Genomic DNA, 19,352 nt, shown 5'->3' on the forward strand with positions numbered 1-19,352 from the left:
GCTCACACTCACTGCTCTGAAGTGCAGAACATGTACTTGGATGCTAGCAGAAGGTAACATGGATCGAAGAAAGTGGGAGCACATTCACAGAAGGTTCATCTGCCTGAAGCATGACACAATCAGGTCAACATGCCTTTGGCTCTTTGCCTAATCCCCACAAATGGTGCTCCTGTAGAGCCCCATTACTTCCAGTGACTCCAGATACACAGGTCCAGGGAACTCTGCTCACTGCTTCACTGGTATCCAGCCCCTCTCCTGAAGGTCCTACCTGGCCACAATGAAATTGCCTCCTTTATTCTATTTCCCTCTAGACAGAGGGCATTGTTATACATTACATTAACAATGAAAATACTAAGTTAAGACTATTCTTCTGTTGTTTACTGGGCCTGTTTTCCTGTCAGTTCTTCTGCAGAGGTTTATACTGGTAACAACCATGAAGGCACAAGGGAATTTATAGGACTTCTGGGGGCTTTACGTGACTTTCTCCCACTTGTAGTGATTGAAGTTGGTGTAAATCCCTGTGCAACGGCAGGAAAAGAAGACCCCTAAGGATTAATCTTAGAGCTGTATTTTCTACTTCTTTAGAAGAGACTCAAAATCTTTGCAGCAGATAACTTCTTCAGGGCTAAAAATAAAACAAACAACTGCAGGATGACTCATACAATGACATTCAATTTCACATCCTCCAGAATTTTCTAAACAAGATGTTTTTATCTCAAGCAAAGTGTCCATCCAGATGCATTTCTCCCTCCTCTCCTCCAAAGAATGAACATTCCTATTGTTATTCAGCTTGGTAAGGCCAGGAGAAGGTGCAGCCTGATGAAGGATAAACAAAAAATTACAGCCCTGTAAAAGTGGCTTAATGCAACGAGTCCGATTCCCTGGTATTATTAAAACCAGAAAAGGGCTGGCAGTTCTACTTTACTTTAACAAGCTTCATCAATCAACATACTTTAGGCAAACACAGACACTGAAAAAAAAATAAAGAAAATCCAGGAAAATATACTTACAATCTGTTGCCATGCCAACAAAGATACATTTTTTGAAGCGACATTCCTGGCATTGATTTCTTGTTACTTTGTCTATCACACATTTTCCTTCATATTTACAGGAATAGGTTGGATGGAGGTTCTTCTGAATGGTTCTTCTAAAAAAACCCTAGGTGCAAGAAATAAATATATTGAAAAGCATTAGCACTGAGCAATTTTTAAAAATTGGGAGCTGCTTGATTTGTTAGGCATGTACCTAACTACTTAAGATAACAAACTTCATTCCCAAAAATTCTCAAAGCTCTCAAACCAGTTTTATAGTGTATGGCATTTATCTTGATTTTCCTTAACAATTAAAAACATATAGACATCTTAGATAAGTAAAGGTGCAAGTAGTGCTGTCTTGAGACACAAATACTGTGTACATGTCTTCTTGTAGTCTTTTTTTTTTTACTGCTAAATTTTTTATTATATATGAAGTATTTTTTTGAGCCCCTTTTCAAACTCTGTAATCATTTTGAAGGATATTGCATATGAAGCATACACATAGTTTTAATTAAAAAGGAACTTCTGCAAATAGTAAGAATGGTGGTGTGTTTGTGCTATTAAAGGATTGAGGACAAACAGTTCCACTCCTTTATTCCCATAAAAGCCAAATAACCAACCAAATCTGGGCAAGAAAAAGATTTTGCAAATACAGTCTACACAATCTTTGAGTTTGGTTCTAAACTCAAAGGATCCCAAATTTATAAATTATTTGTACTTCTGAGAAGCAGATTAAATTTGTATTTACCACAGAATTCCAAAAGCCCCATCACCACCAAAGATTCGTCTATCATCTATCTATCTATCTATCTATCTATCTATCTATCTATCTATCTATCTATCTATCTATCTATCTTACCATAATACAGATCTATCTTGCAAATTTAAACAGATCCTAAGACCATATGAACTAATGCAATCCCACTGAATTCTCTCATTCAAATGCCCCATAAAAACTGGCCGTAGGTAATGAAATCAGATAAAAGTTATCTCTGAACATTATGGACAAAATCCTGGTATTAATTTCAACATGACTTTTCTCACTGACTTTTGCAAGGGCTGGATAAACTCCTCAAGACTGCAAGATATGAACAAGATAGGCTGTAAAGCAGAAAATTTAGACTTAAATTTCAAGTTTCACTTAAATTTCAAGTTTCACCATTATTTGAGGCAGTCTAGATTCAGCCATGCAATTCAGGATTACCTTGACACAGAGAACACACTGACACTCAGGTCCTGTTTGACTGAGGCTGTTCAGAATGGCTTTGGTTTTAGTCAAATCAATGGCAAAATTCAAGTGAGATTTTACCTTGTGAATAGCCTCTTCAGCTGGGATTTTGTCTAATGAATAGTCTCTTCACTTCAGTAGGCAAAAGGTCTGTTTTTAAACCATGTTAAATAACACCCAGTAAAATCTTACAGCAGTGCGCAATTTCTTTTAACACAAAGTGTTGAATTAACATGTACAGATAAGTCTGTATTTCAGCTTGTACTCCTAACTCCTGTGAAAACAATGAAGAGCCTTGTCCTCATTAGAGTTTTATCTTACAAGGTTCAGCTTGAGCTAAGAGAGCAACTCTTTCTTCCTTAATTACGGTAAGACCTGAAATGTTAATTAAACTGAGTGGCATAAAGCTTGTGTGGGAGCCTTTGCAAGACTGGGACCAGTTGTGTTAAGATAAAATCCAGGGAATCACAGGCAAGATATCCTTATGTAGGGTTTGGAATAAGTCTCAAACTCTCATCTACTGAACACCCAGTTTTCGTTCTTTTCTCAACCCTGTGATGAATTCCTAGAGACAGGATCTGCTTCACCCCTTCCTGAAGACCTAAGATGGCTGTGGACAACCAGGGTCATAGGGTTATCAACAGTTATGAAGCAAGAGATAGAAAAATCTCTAATGAATCTCAGCAAGTGAGCTTCTGCTTTCTAAACCTTGCACGGGACTTAAGGTAGCTGTAGCTTTATGATTGCAAGGGTCTCCATCACCTCTGCTGGGACAGCCCATTTCACCTTCTCATTTCTTTGCATTTCTCAGAAAAATTTTGCAAAAATCCTTCTTTGTTCATCTCTAGATACACATTAAGGAAGCTGCTCTCTATATCTGTCCAAAGATTTCACCAAAGAAAGGTTACTCTCGTCAATAAAGGAAAGCACATTGTATAGTAGGCAGTAAACTCCTTTACTAGACACCTATATAGCAGTAGGTGCAATGGGTAAAGTCAGGAAAAACATTTCAGTGATGTCAAAACTCACTGCTCATTTATTTGGTTTAAATTCCTCACAATCTACTCTTCAGAAATCATGTGTGAGGATGATGTTCATGAAAGCACTTGCCAAAGCAAATCTTTGGTTGTCAGCTTGTTACAAAACTGAAGTGACTTTGAGTGGAAGCAACTAGTAAACATCAAATTATTGAAAATTTATTATATATATTGTGTATTGATAAAACATTGCTGACATATCATACAGCTTCAAACATGTATGCAGCTCCTCCAAGAAAATAATTACTTTTTGCAAATTGTTATCTCAGGTCCTTGTGTGCATAAGCATTATTTAAAATTGTACATCAGACAGAAGAACTGTATGTGAAGATAAAAGCAAATTTGTATGCTATGTCCCTAAAATAGCTGGAAGGCATAAAAAGAACTACTTGACTTGAAGTAATGAAAATCTTAGCAGGAAAGCTCACAATAGATACAGCTGTTCAGCTGGGAACTAAGTATACTTCACAGTGCCCCAGCGCTGCTTACTTCCCATTATATCTGAATTAAGTTGCATCCATACATGTTATGTATTGTTATCATCTGGTATTCAGGATGCAAATGTGTAAGAACCCCTTGTGCAGCTCTACAGTTCTTTTTAAAGATATAAGTACTTTTTTATACTTTGTATGTAAGTATGTGTATAAAGCCATTATGAGTATTACCATGAATCTGCTATACATAGGATATTTAAGTCTGTGCATTTCATAAATGTAACTTAGGGAAATGATGTGCAACCAAAAGAACTACTTCAACACAAGAGTTACTGTGATGAGGAGCTCTAAAGCCAATCTAAACCCAAAATATGAGATCCAAATGTTCCAGACTTTGTGGGTGAACAGAATGAGACTTTCATGGCTTAGTCTCATGACACAAGCCCAAGACATGTGTGGGCCCATTTGTTTAGAAAAACATTTTTTTTTTTTACTTTCTGCAGGAAAGAATAGCTTTCTTACAGAATCTCGAGCTATTCAGGCAAATTCATGACAGTGAAATCATGTAAGATGTGTCTTACATGGATTGTGTTACTCCATTTTTTTTATTTATTTGCCCAAAGCAATCTCTTTTTAAATTTAATTTTGTATGTAGTCTTGGAGATGCATTTTAGGGCTAAGAGCACATTTCAATATGCTCAAGTTAAAGAAGTAAAAATCTTTTTGAAACTATTTTAATTGGGTGTCAATGCTTCCCAAATTGATGGATGTTACTGTAATATGAGCATGTGGAAAGGATTTTGATTTTTGCTTCTTCACAGGGATGGTGAGAGGCACTGGAACACTGTTAATCTCATGGCCATAAGCAGAATGTTAGCTATTGCATAAACAGCTTCGGTGGAGTAGCTGGGAACATGCTGCTGTACCTGGATGAGAACATGGCTAAAGAAGCATTAAAAAACGGAAATTCAAAAGCTAACTGTTAAACAGCAGCAACAACAATCTAAATTTCTTGTTTTCTTTTCAGAAGCAAACATGGCAAAAACCAACTACATTCCTTATGCATATGAAGAGCAGCAGCATGGTCAGATGCGGCTTATCATCAGTACTGGATGTTCTTATTAGCTTCTAATCTGTCTTTATTTGATTTGACAGCACAGTTCAGGAAGTCTGTATAATGGAGGAGCTGGAGAGCTATTTCTGATTGCCACTTTCCCACCGTGCCATTTTACCTTGCAACCTTCGCAAGTGATGCAGCGATAATGGTATCCGGTGGCTTTGTCCCCGCATACTACACATAGCTCATCCTTGTCTAAGTAACTGGGTATGTACCCTGCAAAGAAAAAGAGGATGTGGCATGTAAACTCCATACAAAATTATATGATACATTTGATATAAAAAGATTGTATTAAAATCCACCACAGATCTTGTCTACCAGCGCCATACTTCTGAACTCACCGAATTTCCTGAATAAAAGTTTGTACTGTTACAGACTTAATTAAACACAATCTATAAGATTTTCTATTCTTCAGACTGATTCAGTGTTTACTGGTCAAGAGGGAAAAATTGGAACATGATTTCTCTCTCCTGAGTGAAATCCTACATCAGAAAATATTCATTACTTCAAAAGATTTGATGTGAAATAATAAAATAGCAGTGAAGGCATACAATATGTTTCTGTTCTATATATCAGAAAAAACCTCAATATACTTGTACACCGCAGGTGAGACCCCAGGTTTCAGTGTGGCTGGGGGACTTGGTAGTAAGAAATATTTACTGACAGATGGTTTGTTTCAAAGCAGAAAGGTACAAGCAACATATAGCCCAAGTTTTATTGATCATGCCTGACCTGGATGTGTTCCACAGGAATACTTAATGTAGCCCGAATTTAAAGCAAAATACGTGGACATTCAAATATGTGTGTATGTGTGTGTGTACATGTATGTGTTAGAATGAAATTTTCTCTTCAGACGTGGTTTACCAGATCCATCCAGTGAAAATATTCCTGCTGTGAAAAAAATTGGCAATATTTGGTTCTTTTCCCACAATGACATTTGTTTTGAAAACACAAACATATTTTCAATTTGAGCAAAAAACCAAAACAATACTGATGGCAAGCAAAAAGTAATTGTAACCACAGACAACTTTTAAACAGGGTAAAATACAAACCTTTCAAAATCAATGTTTCCATGACTCATAACGAATGGAGTTACAGTTTGTACCTTTACCTACTGAAAAATCTCACTGTGAAGATGTGACATAGAGATCTCAGACTCCCTTTGAGGGGAGAGAGGAAAGTGCACCACCCCTGCTCAACACAGGGCTACCTAGAGCCAGCTGTCCATGCCCAGACAGCCTTTGAGTATCCCCAAAGGGATGGAGACTCCACAACCTTTCTGGGCAATCTGTGCAAGTGTTCTGCTCTGACACCTTCAGAGTGAAAAGAAAACACTATTTTATTATTCTCAGAAGGAATTTCCTGTACTTCTATTTGTGCTCATTGCCTCTAGTTCTGTCACTGGGGACTGAGAGGAGTCTGGCCCTGCCTTCTACAGTATGGGGGGTCAGGTATTCACACACACTGATATGCCCCCTTGAGCCTTCTCTGCTCCAAGCTGAAGAGTCCCAGTTTTCCCAGTTACTCCTCATAGAAGAGATGCTCCAGTTCATCATCTCTGTGGCCCTCTGCTGGGCTTACTCCAGGATGTCTGTGTCTTTCTTCTATTGGGGAGCCCAGAACTGGATCCAACATTGCAGATGTGTTTCACTGGAGCTGAACAGAAAGGAAGGATCACATCCTTCAAGCTGTTGGTGATGCTTTCCCAAAAGCAGGCCAGATGCCATTTACCTCCCTTGCTTCAAGAACACACTGCTGGCCTATATGCAACTTGCTGCCCACCAAGAACTCCCAAGCACTCCAGTGCAGAGCAGTTGGGCCTGCACTGCTGTGTTTATTACTCCTCCCCTTGTACAGAATTTGGCCTTTCCCTTTGATGATCTTGGGGAGGTTCCTCTTATTCCATTTTCCTAGCCTGCCTAGGTTGCTCTGAATGGGTAGCACACCCATCAGTGTTCCAGCCACTCCTCCCAGTTTTGCAATAACTGCCAGCTGTCTGAGTGGAATTTTTGAGTGCAATGAAGAAGAGCCCTTTGGATGCAGCTGCCTGTAACACTATCCCTTACCACTAGCTTGCTGAATCCATCAGTAGCACCACATATAAGGGTAGCCATGAAGGTTGATGTCTTTATGCAGCCCTCACAGCAGTATGGGCTGGTACAGCTTGGGGACTTGGGACACCAGTTACTTGGAGGGCAACCAGCAAGACTCAGGGCAGCAGAAGGCTGTTGTGGGATGCTGCAAGAGGGGTGGTCATCATCTTCCTGCAACTAACATGCCAGAGGGTCAGCTCAGTAACAGACAGTTTAAATTCAAATACCTTCCTAAGGCTATGCTTCCAGAGGTTCTCCAGAAAGGAAAGTCCAAATTAGACAAAACACTTAAAGTTAACTGAGCTTAAATGCTTAACCTGTATGGAGTCTGGAGAGTAAATCAGGAGAAAGTAAAGAAGGCAAAAAGTATTTGTATGGCCTAATTTGAATATAATTATGAGAACCTTAAATTATTGAGGATCACATATCCCTCTTCTCGAAAAGAAGGAAGTAGTACTTGGAAGCCATTCCTGGATACAGGCATCTCAGGTCTGCCAATATTCCAAAAGGGGAGTGGGAGAATGAGCTAAGTTCTTAATGTTGTATCAAACTAGTCTATAAGACAGCAAAAGACCAGAGTTATATTCAGGCTACATTTCTCCATGATGAACAAGTTATGCTTGGATAGACTGGTGGCCATGTGACATTGAGAGATGAGAGACAGCAGGGTTTCAACTCTAATTACATCACTGACTCCTAATAGATACTATGCCACTGAGGGATTAGCAGAGGCTATTATCTCCATCCTGCCCCCACTCTGCTCACACCTGCCTCTGCACATGCAACATATACACAATACAGAGCTGACAGAGTGGGCAGAAGATGCAGCAAAGGGATGCAGAATTTTCCCCTAAATGTACCATGAAGATCAATGGCTCTTGTTATTGCTGGTTACTGCTATTCACAAAATACAGTCTTTGTATAGCATAAACTAAATCCTCAAAAATTCAGTTTCCCTGGTTAGCTTCCTCAAGAATTGTTTTTTAGTTAAATGCCTTTCATTAATTATACAAGCTGGTTAGTGCTGTTCATGCAATAGCAACTTGTTCTACTAGAGGAGCAGGAGACCACTTGTCTTAACTGCTTCCTTAAATATATACAGTAGGTCATGCATGTGATCACTGCTGTCCATGTCCTTATCTCCTTCCTGGAGTTTCGTGACTTTATCCAATATAAGGTTTCCAGTCTGGCAGAATACACAATCTCCCAGGGGCACTCCTAATCAGAAATTAAAAATGGCATCCTTACATGCAACCACATTGCCAATTTCTTGCATCAGAAGCTTTAAGTGCCACCTACTTAAGCTACCTAAATATTATGTTCAGTACTGCCACAGACTGACTCCATGTCACAAGGGAAGTACACACCTGGAACTCTTCTAGCAATTGAACAGGAAATATGAATAGAAAAATCTTATTCCAAGAAATCACTGGCAGCAAAAGTGTGCAATAAACATATCTTGTCTTTTTATTACAGTTTTCTATCTTTTTAACACTTCTTCTAACAGTAGAAACAGTTAGACCAGAAAGATTGGACCTTCAGTAGTATTTTTAAAAGGTACAATTCAGATAGACATCACTGCAAAAGGAGTATGTGGATTTACATTCACTTCTTACTGAATGTAACACACTAGTTAGTGTAAAACACTAATGGCCATTCTAAGTAATTTCTAGTGGTGGCAAATATCCTGTATGACTTCTGCATTAATTCAATACAATTTCATTTGAAAGACATGCAGATAAACAGACAGTACATTTTTTCTGCTTCTCAGAGTTACAAACAGCATTAGCAGGAAGAAATTCAACATTGTTTTTCTAAACAAGCTACCAGCATGGAAGAAATGAATAGTGCAGTGGAGATTCTTGGGGAAGGCATGGATGGCAGCAGAGTTGTTTGTTAAATGTTTTGAGGAAGGAGAAGAGTAACAGACTTGTCTCACTGTTGCACCACTGTTAGTAACTTGTCTCTAATATCAACAAGTACTTTTGCTTCATGAGTGTGCAATAACACTGAGGCAAAAATAAAAATGCCTGTGTGGAAAAGCAGATGCTGTTTGGGCAGAGTAACCCTGGTGCTCTCTTACTAAAGCAAAATGTCTGATAAATCTCATGGAAACATCAGGCATGCTCCTATTTCAGGTGGTTATGATTTATCTTTTATTTCTTGGTCAAAACCTTTTAAGTAAATAGCTAAGAGGAACTGTTCAAGAGCAACACCAACTTCACTGAATTGTACAAAAACAACCAATACTGTTCCTTGTTGTTTCAAGTCTCTGTCTGCTATATTCAGCATCCTCATGGACTGTCACTTGTTGCATCCCATATGATCCTCCAAGTTAATTATCCATCAAGTATGACCTGACATTGTTTATCACAATGCCCACCTTGGATCTTTGTTTTGAGTGGAGAATAACAGTGAATGACCTTGATCTGCCATGTCTGGTGTTTCCCCTGTAGCCTAAAGTAACACCTTTGGTTCCCAGACTCCCACCTGCCAGTCTGCCTAATCTGTCTTGGTAAGGCTAGGCACACAGCAGGACCACTTGCCCCTCTCCAGAAGAATATGTCATATAATCTATTATAGTCAATCTTGAGAGCAATCTAAATCACAACTGTAGCTTTGTAGAGGCATGGCAGGAAAGAATTCCCTTCAACAGGAAAATGCACAATGAGTCTGCCCAAGCAGCCATAGGGACAGAAGGAAATCTGCTATCCCATGCAGTCATCTGAGGTACTTCTCCATTAATACTGTATGCATGCACTCTTGAATTACCATTTGCAGGAATGATGCCTTACAGCACCATATATGAGTGACCCTGCACAGTGTAATGGGCTGGAGAGACACAAGCAAGACACTCAGTGCCTATCCTCCATCCCACAAAGCAAAGAAAAATTATTTCAACTGTATAAAACTCTGAAAAATTATGGTGTTTCTTCTTCCTCTGTACCTGGCACACATTAACAACATCAACAACAAAAAGCATCTCTAAAGAAAAGAACCAATTTCAATTTTGTTAAAGTATCATTGCACATACTTTATACCTCCAGATCTGTACAGATAATGTGATATTTGCCTAGGGAATTAATCCCCACCTTAAAAAAAATTGTAGAACCAAATGGTATTTGACTACCAAACAGGGATATGAGTAACACTGATGCAAACAAATTATGCCTGTCTGCCAGATGTTCATTATTAGCTTGTTCCTAATCCACCATAGATTTATAGCTTGAAGGCAGAAAATGCCATTTTTTGCTGTTGCAGAAGGACAATTACACTTCAAGATCATTATTCAGTACTTTAATTTTCCATGTATGCTGGCAGAGTCATGTATTAAATATATTCCCTGAAATCTTTCTTTCTCCCATCTGGTATGGTTTGCATGACTAGAGACCACTCACTAAAATGAGGACTTACCAGTAAGCTGGTATTCACTTACTAGACACTACAATACAAAAATGAAAAAGATGAAATTAATTACTACCTTGAGAATCCTCAACTGTATTAAAACTGAAATGTAAATTTGTACTGCTGTTCTACTGCTTTCATAGTCACCTAGAACGCTTAAAAAATTACAAGGATCAGCCATGCATCATCCTGGACATACTTGTGCAGAAAGAGCTTAAATGGGAGTGTTGGTGAAAGCACAGACCCAACAGAGAAAAAGCATACTCCATTCTTATTTGTGCTATTATCAACATTGATCTGAAAGGCTGGGCAGATACACTGGTCCTTGTTTCCCACTTTCTTTAAATTACTCCCACTGAGAAAAATGGCTTATTTCTCCTTCGAGCTTGGAAGCACTGAGAATGTTGCTGAGCAGATTCACACTTTTCTTGTTAGCTAACTGGCTTGCATGTCCTCAATTTTGATCTCTGTTGACATTCTTTGATTTATGAAATCACTAAAATTTGACAAAAGATTTTGCAATGATTGAATCTGAAACATTTTATAGTCCTTTTTCTCTCCATGACTTTTCAGTGCATTAGGTCTGATCCTTAGGCTGAGTCAGAAACGTTATCAACAGCAGTGCTTTTGCAGAGAATGTGCTGTAAACATTTTAGCCCAAACGGTGTTGTCACTTAAACTTCTGCAATCAGTACTGTACCTGCAGCCATTACCAACTACAGGTATGAAATACATCACTTTAAGGGTCAGATCATGCAGTTTCCCCACCCCTCAAATTATTGAAATGTTTTTAGGGACAGTATCTTAATATTGTAAGAAAGTTATTTGTTTCGAAATCTAAGCCTCACCGAACAAAGCAAAAGCAAAGTATAACTTCCTTCACTTTTTCATCCTTCATCAGGTTGTGGAAAGGTTACAGAAAGGAGATGAAAACACATTATTTCCATTGACTTTTGTTATGAAAGAAACATAACTCCAAATGCGTAATGATTTATGCAACGGATTATGCAATTTTTCTCAGTGCTATTTCCTTAGATGGGTGGTCAAGAGCAAAATTAATATTTTTAAGCTTGAATAATTGTTAACATACTGGGAGCTGCTCTGCTGCAAAGGCCAGGATGACAAATTCTCTGTGTTTCTGTAAATTGATTATATCCACAAACACTCCCTGCATTGATGAGATGATATTTTGTAAGCTTCATGTTACTTTTTCTTAGCTATTTAGAAAGTACCCTGATGTTCTCACTGCTGAGAACTCAGTCTGGGCTAATTCTGTTGCATACTCTAGCACTCTCACACCACATATTCGCAGCTGCACCTTAATTGCCTGAGAAAAAATAGAGAGAAAAAATTATGGCAAATACAATTATAAAAATAACAACAATAACAACAACTTTCAAAGCCCTGTTCTCCCACCATACCAAGAGCCCTCCCAAACATGGCATTAACCTCACTGGTATCTCACTGGTATCTGAGAGACAAGGTGAGTTGCACGGACGAGAAGCCGGCTCTGCTACAGCCTAATCTCAAGAATCCCCCCCAGCCTAATCTTAAAAATTCCCCCAAAACCCTTGGTTTGGGAGGCAGCCTCTGCTTACTGCTCTCTGCCCCACAGAATCTGAAGTTAAAGCCCAACCTCACAGACAGCTGTGGACATCTTTCATTAACACTGTCCGAGAAATTAAAAAATTAAATTCACTTTCCATGTAAAGGAAAGTGAAAAGCCAGCTCTCATCCCAGTTTTAAGTTTGCAAACATTTCTCCCACGTTGTCCAAATGTCAGAAAAAAAGTGCAGACACCTGGTGTGGGGATACTGATGTTTCTGGACTCCTGTACATATTTCTTTTGTACCTTCCCAATTGCATTATCTCCTCCCTGTCAGTGGGTACTCCTCCTCACATCATAGGTGGTGTGAGGAGATCCAGGGACATTTTTGTCTGTCTGCTCAGCCTCTGCACAGGGGCAAGGGGGCACAGGCTCTCCCTGAGCATCACCCATCCAGCAGGAAATGCTGCAAACTCACCCGGGCTGGCAGCACTATGTGAGGGGAAAAATATTCCAGTTTAAGCTCTCTGGGACAAAACTGAGAATAGCACCTTGTTCTCACAACGAGCCCTGTTCTGCTGATCAGATTTCACAGCATTACACAGAAAACAAAGCGCATGTGGCTGTCTGTTTCCTAGGGCAGGATCAGGTCCGAAAGGGCTTCCTTAATAAAACACTAAGCTCTTGCACAAACGTTGCGCTGTCACCTTTTAATAGCATACATCAGAGCACAAAAGGTAATGGAGCAACAAGTAGACGCAAAGGTAAACCCACATCTCCATCTCCTGATTTTCTGGATGACAATTCTTTTCTTTAAAAGTTAATTCTTTCACCAGAATTTCTGACAGATAGTCAGGAAATAGTTTTTAATGTACTGTAATAACTGAAGCAGCTTTCTGATATTTAGAATAACTGGATATGGTTTATGAATGCTTCCCCCTTCCTCCCCCCCCCCCACTTGGAGACACATTGCTGGGGTCTTTGGTTGTTGTTTTTCAAGTTATTTTCTGAATTCATTCAAAGTGACATAAAAATAGAGAAGTAATTAAATACCCTTTCACAAATTACAAGCTTTTCAATATATAAAATGTTGATTTTTTTTTTCTTCCCAGAGGGAGAACAAGACTTTAACCATTTAGTAACTAGCAAAAGCTCTGATAGGAAACAAGTAACAAGTCCATGTGCTACTGTAATGTACAATCTGATTTGAACAGCATATTATTGAGATTATGACAAATTTCAGGGGACTAACAAAAATACCAACTGCAACAATCAAGACTCCTCATGAACACCTGTTTAGGGAATTAATTTTGCTTTAATGGGCTATTACCAAGGCTTCTCTAACAAACTCACTCGCTCCCCCAATCAATTCTGGATCAATACAGACACACATGCCCTGTGAAAAGCCTTCTGTTCTTAGGACAGGATTAAAAGATTTGTTAGTTTTATGATAGCTTGCTTAAAAGATGGAAATTAAAAAAAAAAAAAAGAAGAAAAGAGAAGATGCACATGTTCCACGCAGTTTAGATCTATTCTGCTTAACAAACTCAACATTTGCAAAGGTCTGACAGAAGGGAGGCCACTTTTTATTGATTATCACAGTAATAAGGTTCTAAAGAATCCCAAAACACATTGCTCAGTCTCTGTGAATGATCAATTAAAAGCCTGCTAGAGAGCTGGCTTCCACGGAAATTCACCGCCATTTCTTAGTGAAACTGAGGTGGTAGAAAATAAGGGCATACAAGCCGTTTTTAAAAACAACTCTGTATTCTTTCAAACCAAACAGTTCAAAAACTTTACCCAGGGCAGATGCTGGGTACCTGAGCACTGAAATAACTTAAAGCTTTGATCTAGGTGTACTAAGTATTATTTATAACCTTTAACATTATGAAAAATGCATTCCTTCAGTGACTTTGCAACAGCAATTCCTTATTTTTTCTAAGTTAATCCTGAGATAAACTTTTTCCTTAACCAAAACCAAGAAATAGGAGAATTCTACAAAGGCTATGAATTCATTAATTAAAACCCAACAACTGATAAAAAAGCCTTAAAAAGCTTTTAAAATGATGAACAACACAAAAACATGTACAATCCACAACTCCATTTATTCTACAATTTGATCGTGTTGTTACAGCTTCCAAGAATGATTTTAAAAATAATTTTCTTATGAAATGTGATGCTGTTCAATGTATAAAATTAAGCCATTTTTCTACCAGTCATAGAGATTTATTGCATCAAGGGTTAATGAGTATTTTCTGCCGAAATGAAAATACCTCAGTTTTCTATGTAGATAATAAAAATAAACAGTCTGCTCTTCACTACAAAGATACTTCAAAAGTAGTCAATGATGTTTTCTTTATCTCTCTAGCTACATCAGATTCATCTGGATTTTGGAAAATTGCATACAGAAAATCTGGTCTGATCAGAAAAGGATATTATTTTGGTATAACATACAGGTTTTTTTCCTTCTTTAATAATGTGATTTTGAAGAAACCCAGAGAATGTATACTTCATATGTATAAGTTGGGTTACCGAGTTCAAAACAAACAGCACCGAAAACATTTCCAAGTGTTTGTTAGTATTTTGGGCTCTTTTTAAATCTCACTGACTTACTTGAAATCAAAAGAATAAATTCTAGAAACTGGCAATGATTTAACCCCTAGGGAGCAGACACTGCACTTGTCTCACAAATGTCTTGATTAGATCAACCTTTTGGATGCAAAGTCATCTTTCTTGCATAGATAAATTCTTGAATTTTCAGTCTTTTTTGCTGTGCATAATCAGAAACTCGTGCTTTTCACTTAGAAAACAGTAACTCAAACACATTTTCCCATACATATTTACAGTCCTATTTTCAAAATGTTTTTCCTGAGTTGCTGAGCAAACAGAGTTCACATTTACTGAAAACACGGACTTACACAGTCTGTATGTAAACAGAAACACAGCTTTAAGATGCAGAATATATAATGATGACATTTCAGGAGAGAAACTTTCTTATCAAGCTCACTGGTGAATAGCAAAGGAACTTAATAGCCCAGGAAAGCAGAAAAAAAAGCAATATACTTGCAAATGTCTCATATATATTAAGAAAAAGTGCTTGGAAATCCTCATCGCTCTCCGAAAACCTTACAATCACCTAGCAACCTATGTTACTGCTGCTTTCAATTTTGAACAGGCAGCCTTCACATTCAAAGATGCATCTGAGCCAACTGATGCAACTGTAAGTTTAAAGCAAAACAAAAACAAAAACAGAGATTATTTTTTTTTTTGTTATTTAAATAAAATGCCCCTACCTTTCTTCTGAGAGTACGATGGCGACTGCACTTGAGAAAAAGTAGGTTTTTCTTCTGTGAAAAATTCAGGTTGGTTGTACTGATTCAGGGCCATGTCCATGTCAGAGTACTCGCTTTTAAACACGTTTCCAGGGTAACTACAGGTATAAGGCTGATTCACCGCCCAGGCCTGTTCCATATATATGTTGTTACTGTGCAGGACCTGAGCATCACAACTGCTGTAACCCTGATTATCTTCAATATATGTGCAATAATCAGTGGACTGCATGTAGCAATTGCTACCAGCAGCTGGGTGCACTTCATATATTTCTTGCATACAGTAGTTCATTTTGTTAGCCTATCTCAGCTTCTACTTTACGTACACACACACATGCATACACACGCAGGCATGCATACACATGGGTCGGGAAAGGAGCAATGAATATACACCAACAAAGTCGACTGCAAAACAGCCCGTTTTACTTTGGAGCAGCACCTGATGTGCTAAAATCCTATTTATATTGGGACGGCTTGTGAACTCCCCTGCCAGTCAAACATATTGGGAAGCAGATTTATGACAGTCAAAGGTCTTAATCTGTGACTGTAAGTTAATTCCAAGGGAAGATGGCAGTCAGGTAGCAATGACCACCAGACAAAGAAGTGACATCCTGACAACCCTCCTGTTCCCCCGTTTGTCTGGAATAATCATTTTATAAACCATTTCCATCCTTTTCCAATATGATTAGAAAACGATTACTAAGGCAAGGACACAGTCATGTCACTGTAGTTGTCAACTTAAGTGTGAAGAATTATAAAGACTGCTTAAGAACTCCCAGAGGGGATACACTGAAAATCCTAAAATCAATAATCCTGTTTTTCAGCATTAAACCATAGAAAATCCAATAGTGCTGTGCTGATGACCCAAACAGTAGCCTAGTGTTACAAAATTTAGCAACTTAATCTGTCATCAGCTTTATTGATTTTGTTTTACAGAATTACATGCATGAATCTCCCCAGCCTTCCACATATACACAATCCTCCCCACTGCCTGATAATGAATTTACGGGAAAGCGGCTTTTCTAAACTTCAGTGATTTCAAAAAGTAATTTCTATTGAGTTCAACAGGTGGGAAACTTCAAAATAATATAATCAGCAAAAGGAACACTGCTTAACTATTATCAATAAGCTAATTGCTTTGCTATTCAGCTTTGTTATCTTTTCTGTTTCAGTAATGAAGTACTTTCAGAAGAGCTTTTTTTTCTGATAACAGAGCAAGGAAAGGAAAGAATGTTTTTTGCTCATTTGGCTCACCTCTGAACTATGAACACGACAATGCCACCACAACAAAAACTGTCTGATATTTTAATGGCTTAATGCACTCCAAGCTTCGGTATGGTTATTATACCTTCTTTAATCAGCCATTCTCTTTTGATCTAAAAAAACTATTTTATTTTTAACTTATTTTAACTGCTACTTGGTTGTTTATGAGGAAAAATGTGTTTTTTCTTCACAGCACAGCTAAGATACAGTAAAACTTGTGAAGTCAGTAATAAACCGGTATCCCTTTCTAATATCTGTTCTTATTATTAGGGAGTTTAGTTATTACTGATTTGATAATGAGAGCTTTCTTATTTCATTCATTTTAAACTACAGGATTGCTACAGTTACTGTGTAACTTGGCCCTTTTTCTTCTAGGATCTTAAGCATACATCTAAAAATCTTGATGAACATACTCTTATATAGTCCTCAAAAGTTCAGTGCAGTAGGTAAGAACTGGGCATGACATAGCAAAATTCTTCCCTATCCAATATTGCTAAATATTTCAGACTAATAAAAAACAGTCAACAGAGAGACATTTTCCTTCCAACATACAACTGTAACTAACTTTTCTAAATAAGCAGCGTTTCCAGTTAATGTCTAATTAACTACCAAATCCAGGACAAGTCCTTCCAATGATCAGAGAAGTTAAAATTTATACTTGGAGTTTTTCTTCCTTCTCTAACTATAAAAGAAGCATCTTTAACATGCATTTCTTATTAACTTGCTCATAAAATAATAATACATTTGGTAAGTCAAACTGAACTCTATGGAGATCAGTGCTACTGAAGTCAATGAAGTTGTCTCCAAAATGAACTTGTTCTCCTAAAATCTAATAATTTAAACATTTGATTTCATGAAGACCACAAACATTTACTGAAATCCAACAAGTAAAACCCTAATGAACTCTCATTCATTTACCACTAACTCAACAAATACCACTGTAAAATACAGTGTGAAAAGCACACAATAAAAGTTAATTTTCATTTTAGTTCAGGCCCATCATCTAGATTTTAAAAACAGTGAGTTTGTCTGTGATAAAAAGCATGTCTCATGAAAGATTTGATTATTCAATAATGGATGTTCAGCACTTCATAAAAAATGCCTGTGTTTCATTCAAGAAATTCTGCAATAGTTGTTTACACCTAAACACCCAAACCATTCCCACTGAGGGGACGCGTTGGTAATGCTGCAGTGTATGTAACATATACAGCTTGCTGAGTTTACTTCTCCATGCTCCCAATAAAACATTCCCAAGTACTGTACCTGGGTTGTTCATTTACCACAAAAAAGATCGCCTGTACCGCCAACAGGAACTTATGTAGAGCTCCCACAGAGGTGAGGCTGTGTTTTACAGGTTAGCAAAACACAATACCTAGATAATTTTACACTATCCAGAAAAGCTTTGGAGAGCTGGGCTTTAAATTCTTAGTGAGACTTTTTTCCCATGTGGATTTGCTTTGCCAGCAAAGTCAAAATTCCCACCCATCTTTTATTTTCTTGTTTTTTCCCCCTGTGACTGGATTTAGGTTTGTTACTGAAAAACTAAACAGAATTGAAACCTTCTGTAGACAGAGCTGTTCCAGCCAGGACAGCACCTGAGGAAATGGTATTTCAATATGGCATAGCCCATGACTTACTTTCTGTTCCAAAATAAATCCCTCAAACATTTCTTATTTTCGATTGCTACATCAATAATGCTCAAAAACGTGTCACATGTGACACATCTTGACTATTTTTGTCAAGAGTCCCTTTAATACCATAAGGAAACTAAATTACATCATGCTGTGAAGGATAAGGAAAAAATGAAAAATTACTTTTCCAACGAACAAAAAAAAATGATGAACATTGCCAGGGAATGTGGGTTTCTTACCTGTGATATGCTACTATTAAAGAGATTTATAGCTCTGCAGATTGTTGTTCCCTTGGAAACAAATCAGTTCAAAGAACACTGCAAAGATTTTAAAAACTGAAATATTACTAAAATATTTTCATTTTATTCTTTTAGGGTCCCATCCTGTAGGTTTGTTACATGTATACCTTTGAATTAAATTCTCTGATACAAGACAGTCAGACTGTGTCTTTATCAAAAGTCTGAAAGTGGAGTAGAATAATATTATTTTTTTGTATTCCTATTTTAATATTCATGTCTTTACATCATGTCATGTTGAGCTTTTGTTGCCTACAGCAATGAAATATCACACTTGGAATTTTATGATTTCACATGTGTCTGGTTATGTGAATACATGGAAGTTAATCACCATCAGAATAAATCCTTCAATTCAAGCAAACAGACCAGGAATAAAATAGAAATTTTGATACTCTAACAGCAGAGGATCAGAAGCTCAAATTTCTCACAGCCTAAGGTGTTAGTCCATTGTTCTAAAAAAGGCAGGAATTACTTGTTGCACTTGTTCCTGGAATGCCCCAAAGGTTTTTATATACTCACCCTGGTGTAAATCCGAAGTAAGTCTAACGCAGTCAGTGATATTAACGGGGTAGGCAGAAATCAGGCTGTGAATGCCTGAAAGGGGGAATCTGCAGAAGAGACCGCCTTACACTAAACCATTCAGCTCTTCATTACCTCCTGTGTTTACAAATTATGACTAAGATTTTTAATTACAAACAATGAAATACCCCCATTAAAATGCACTTCTCTTGTGACTTAGCTTGGTTAGAAAACCCACCAAAATGAACCCAAAGAAATGTTAAGGACAGACAAAAATCCTGTCGTGTCCCTCTGAACGCTACAGCCCTACCAAGAGAGGTCCCTGATACAGAAAAAAGAAGTATCATGCAATGCAATTTAATCTGCTGTGGAATATTACCTGCAAGAGTCCTATTCTCCTGACTTTTTCCAAACTGTGCA

General features: G+C 37.8%; 1 protein-coding gene across 7 annotated transcripts in view; it reads right to left on the reverse strand.

Annotated features, from left to right (window-relative positions):
- The window catches only part of THRB (thyroid hormone receptor beta), a 154,890-nt gene that overhangs the window by 14,733 nt on the left and 120,805 nt on the right, over positions 1-19,352 (reverse strand). For all 7 annotated transcript variants that reach the window (XM_050971657.1, XM_050971658.1, XM_050971660.1 and 4 more), the window contains 2 exons: positions 4,966-5,066; positions 1,011-1,158 (listed from right to left, as the gene is read on the reverse strand). In XM_050971657.1, coding sequence (XP_050827614.1) covers positions 1,011-1,158; positions 4,966-5,066 — 249 coding nt within the window. The remainder of the gene's footprint in view (positions 1-1,010; positions 1,159-4,965; positions 5,067-19,352) is intronic.

This window comes from Serinus canaria, chromosome 2 (genome assembly GCF_022539315.1).
Source record: "Serinus canaria isolate serCan28SL12 chromosome 2, serCan2020, whole genome shotgun sequence".
Lineage (NCBI taxonomy): Eukaryota > Metazoa > Chordata > Aves > Passeriformes > Fringillidae > Serinus > Serinus canaria.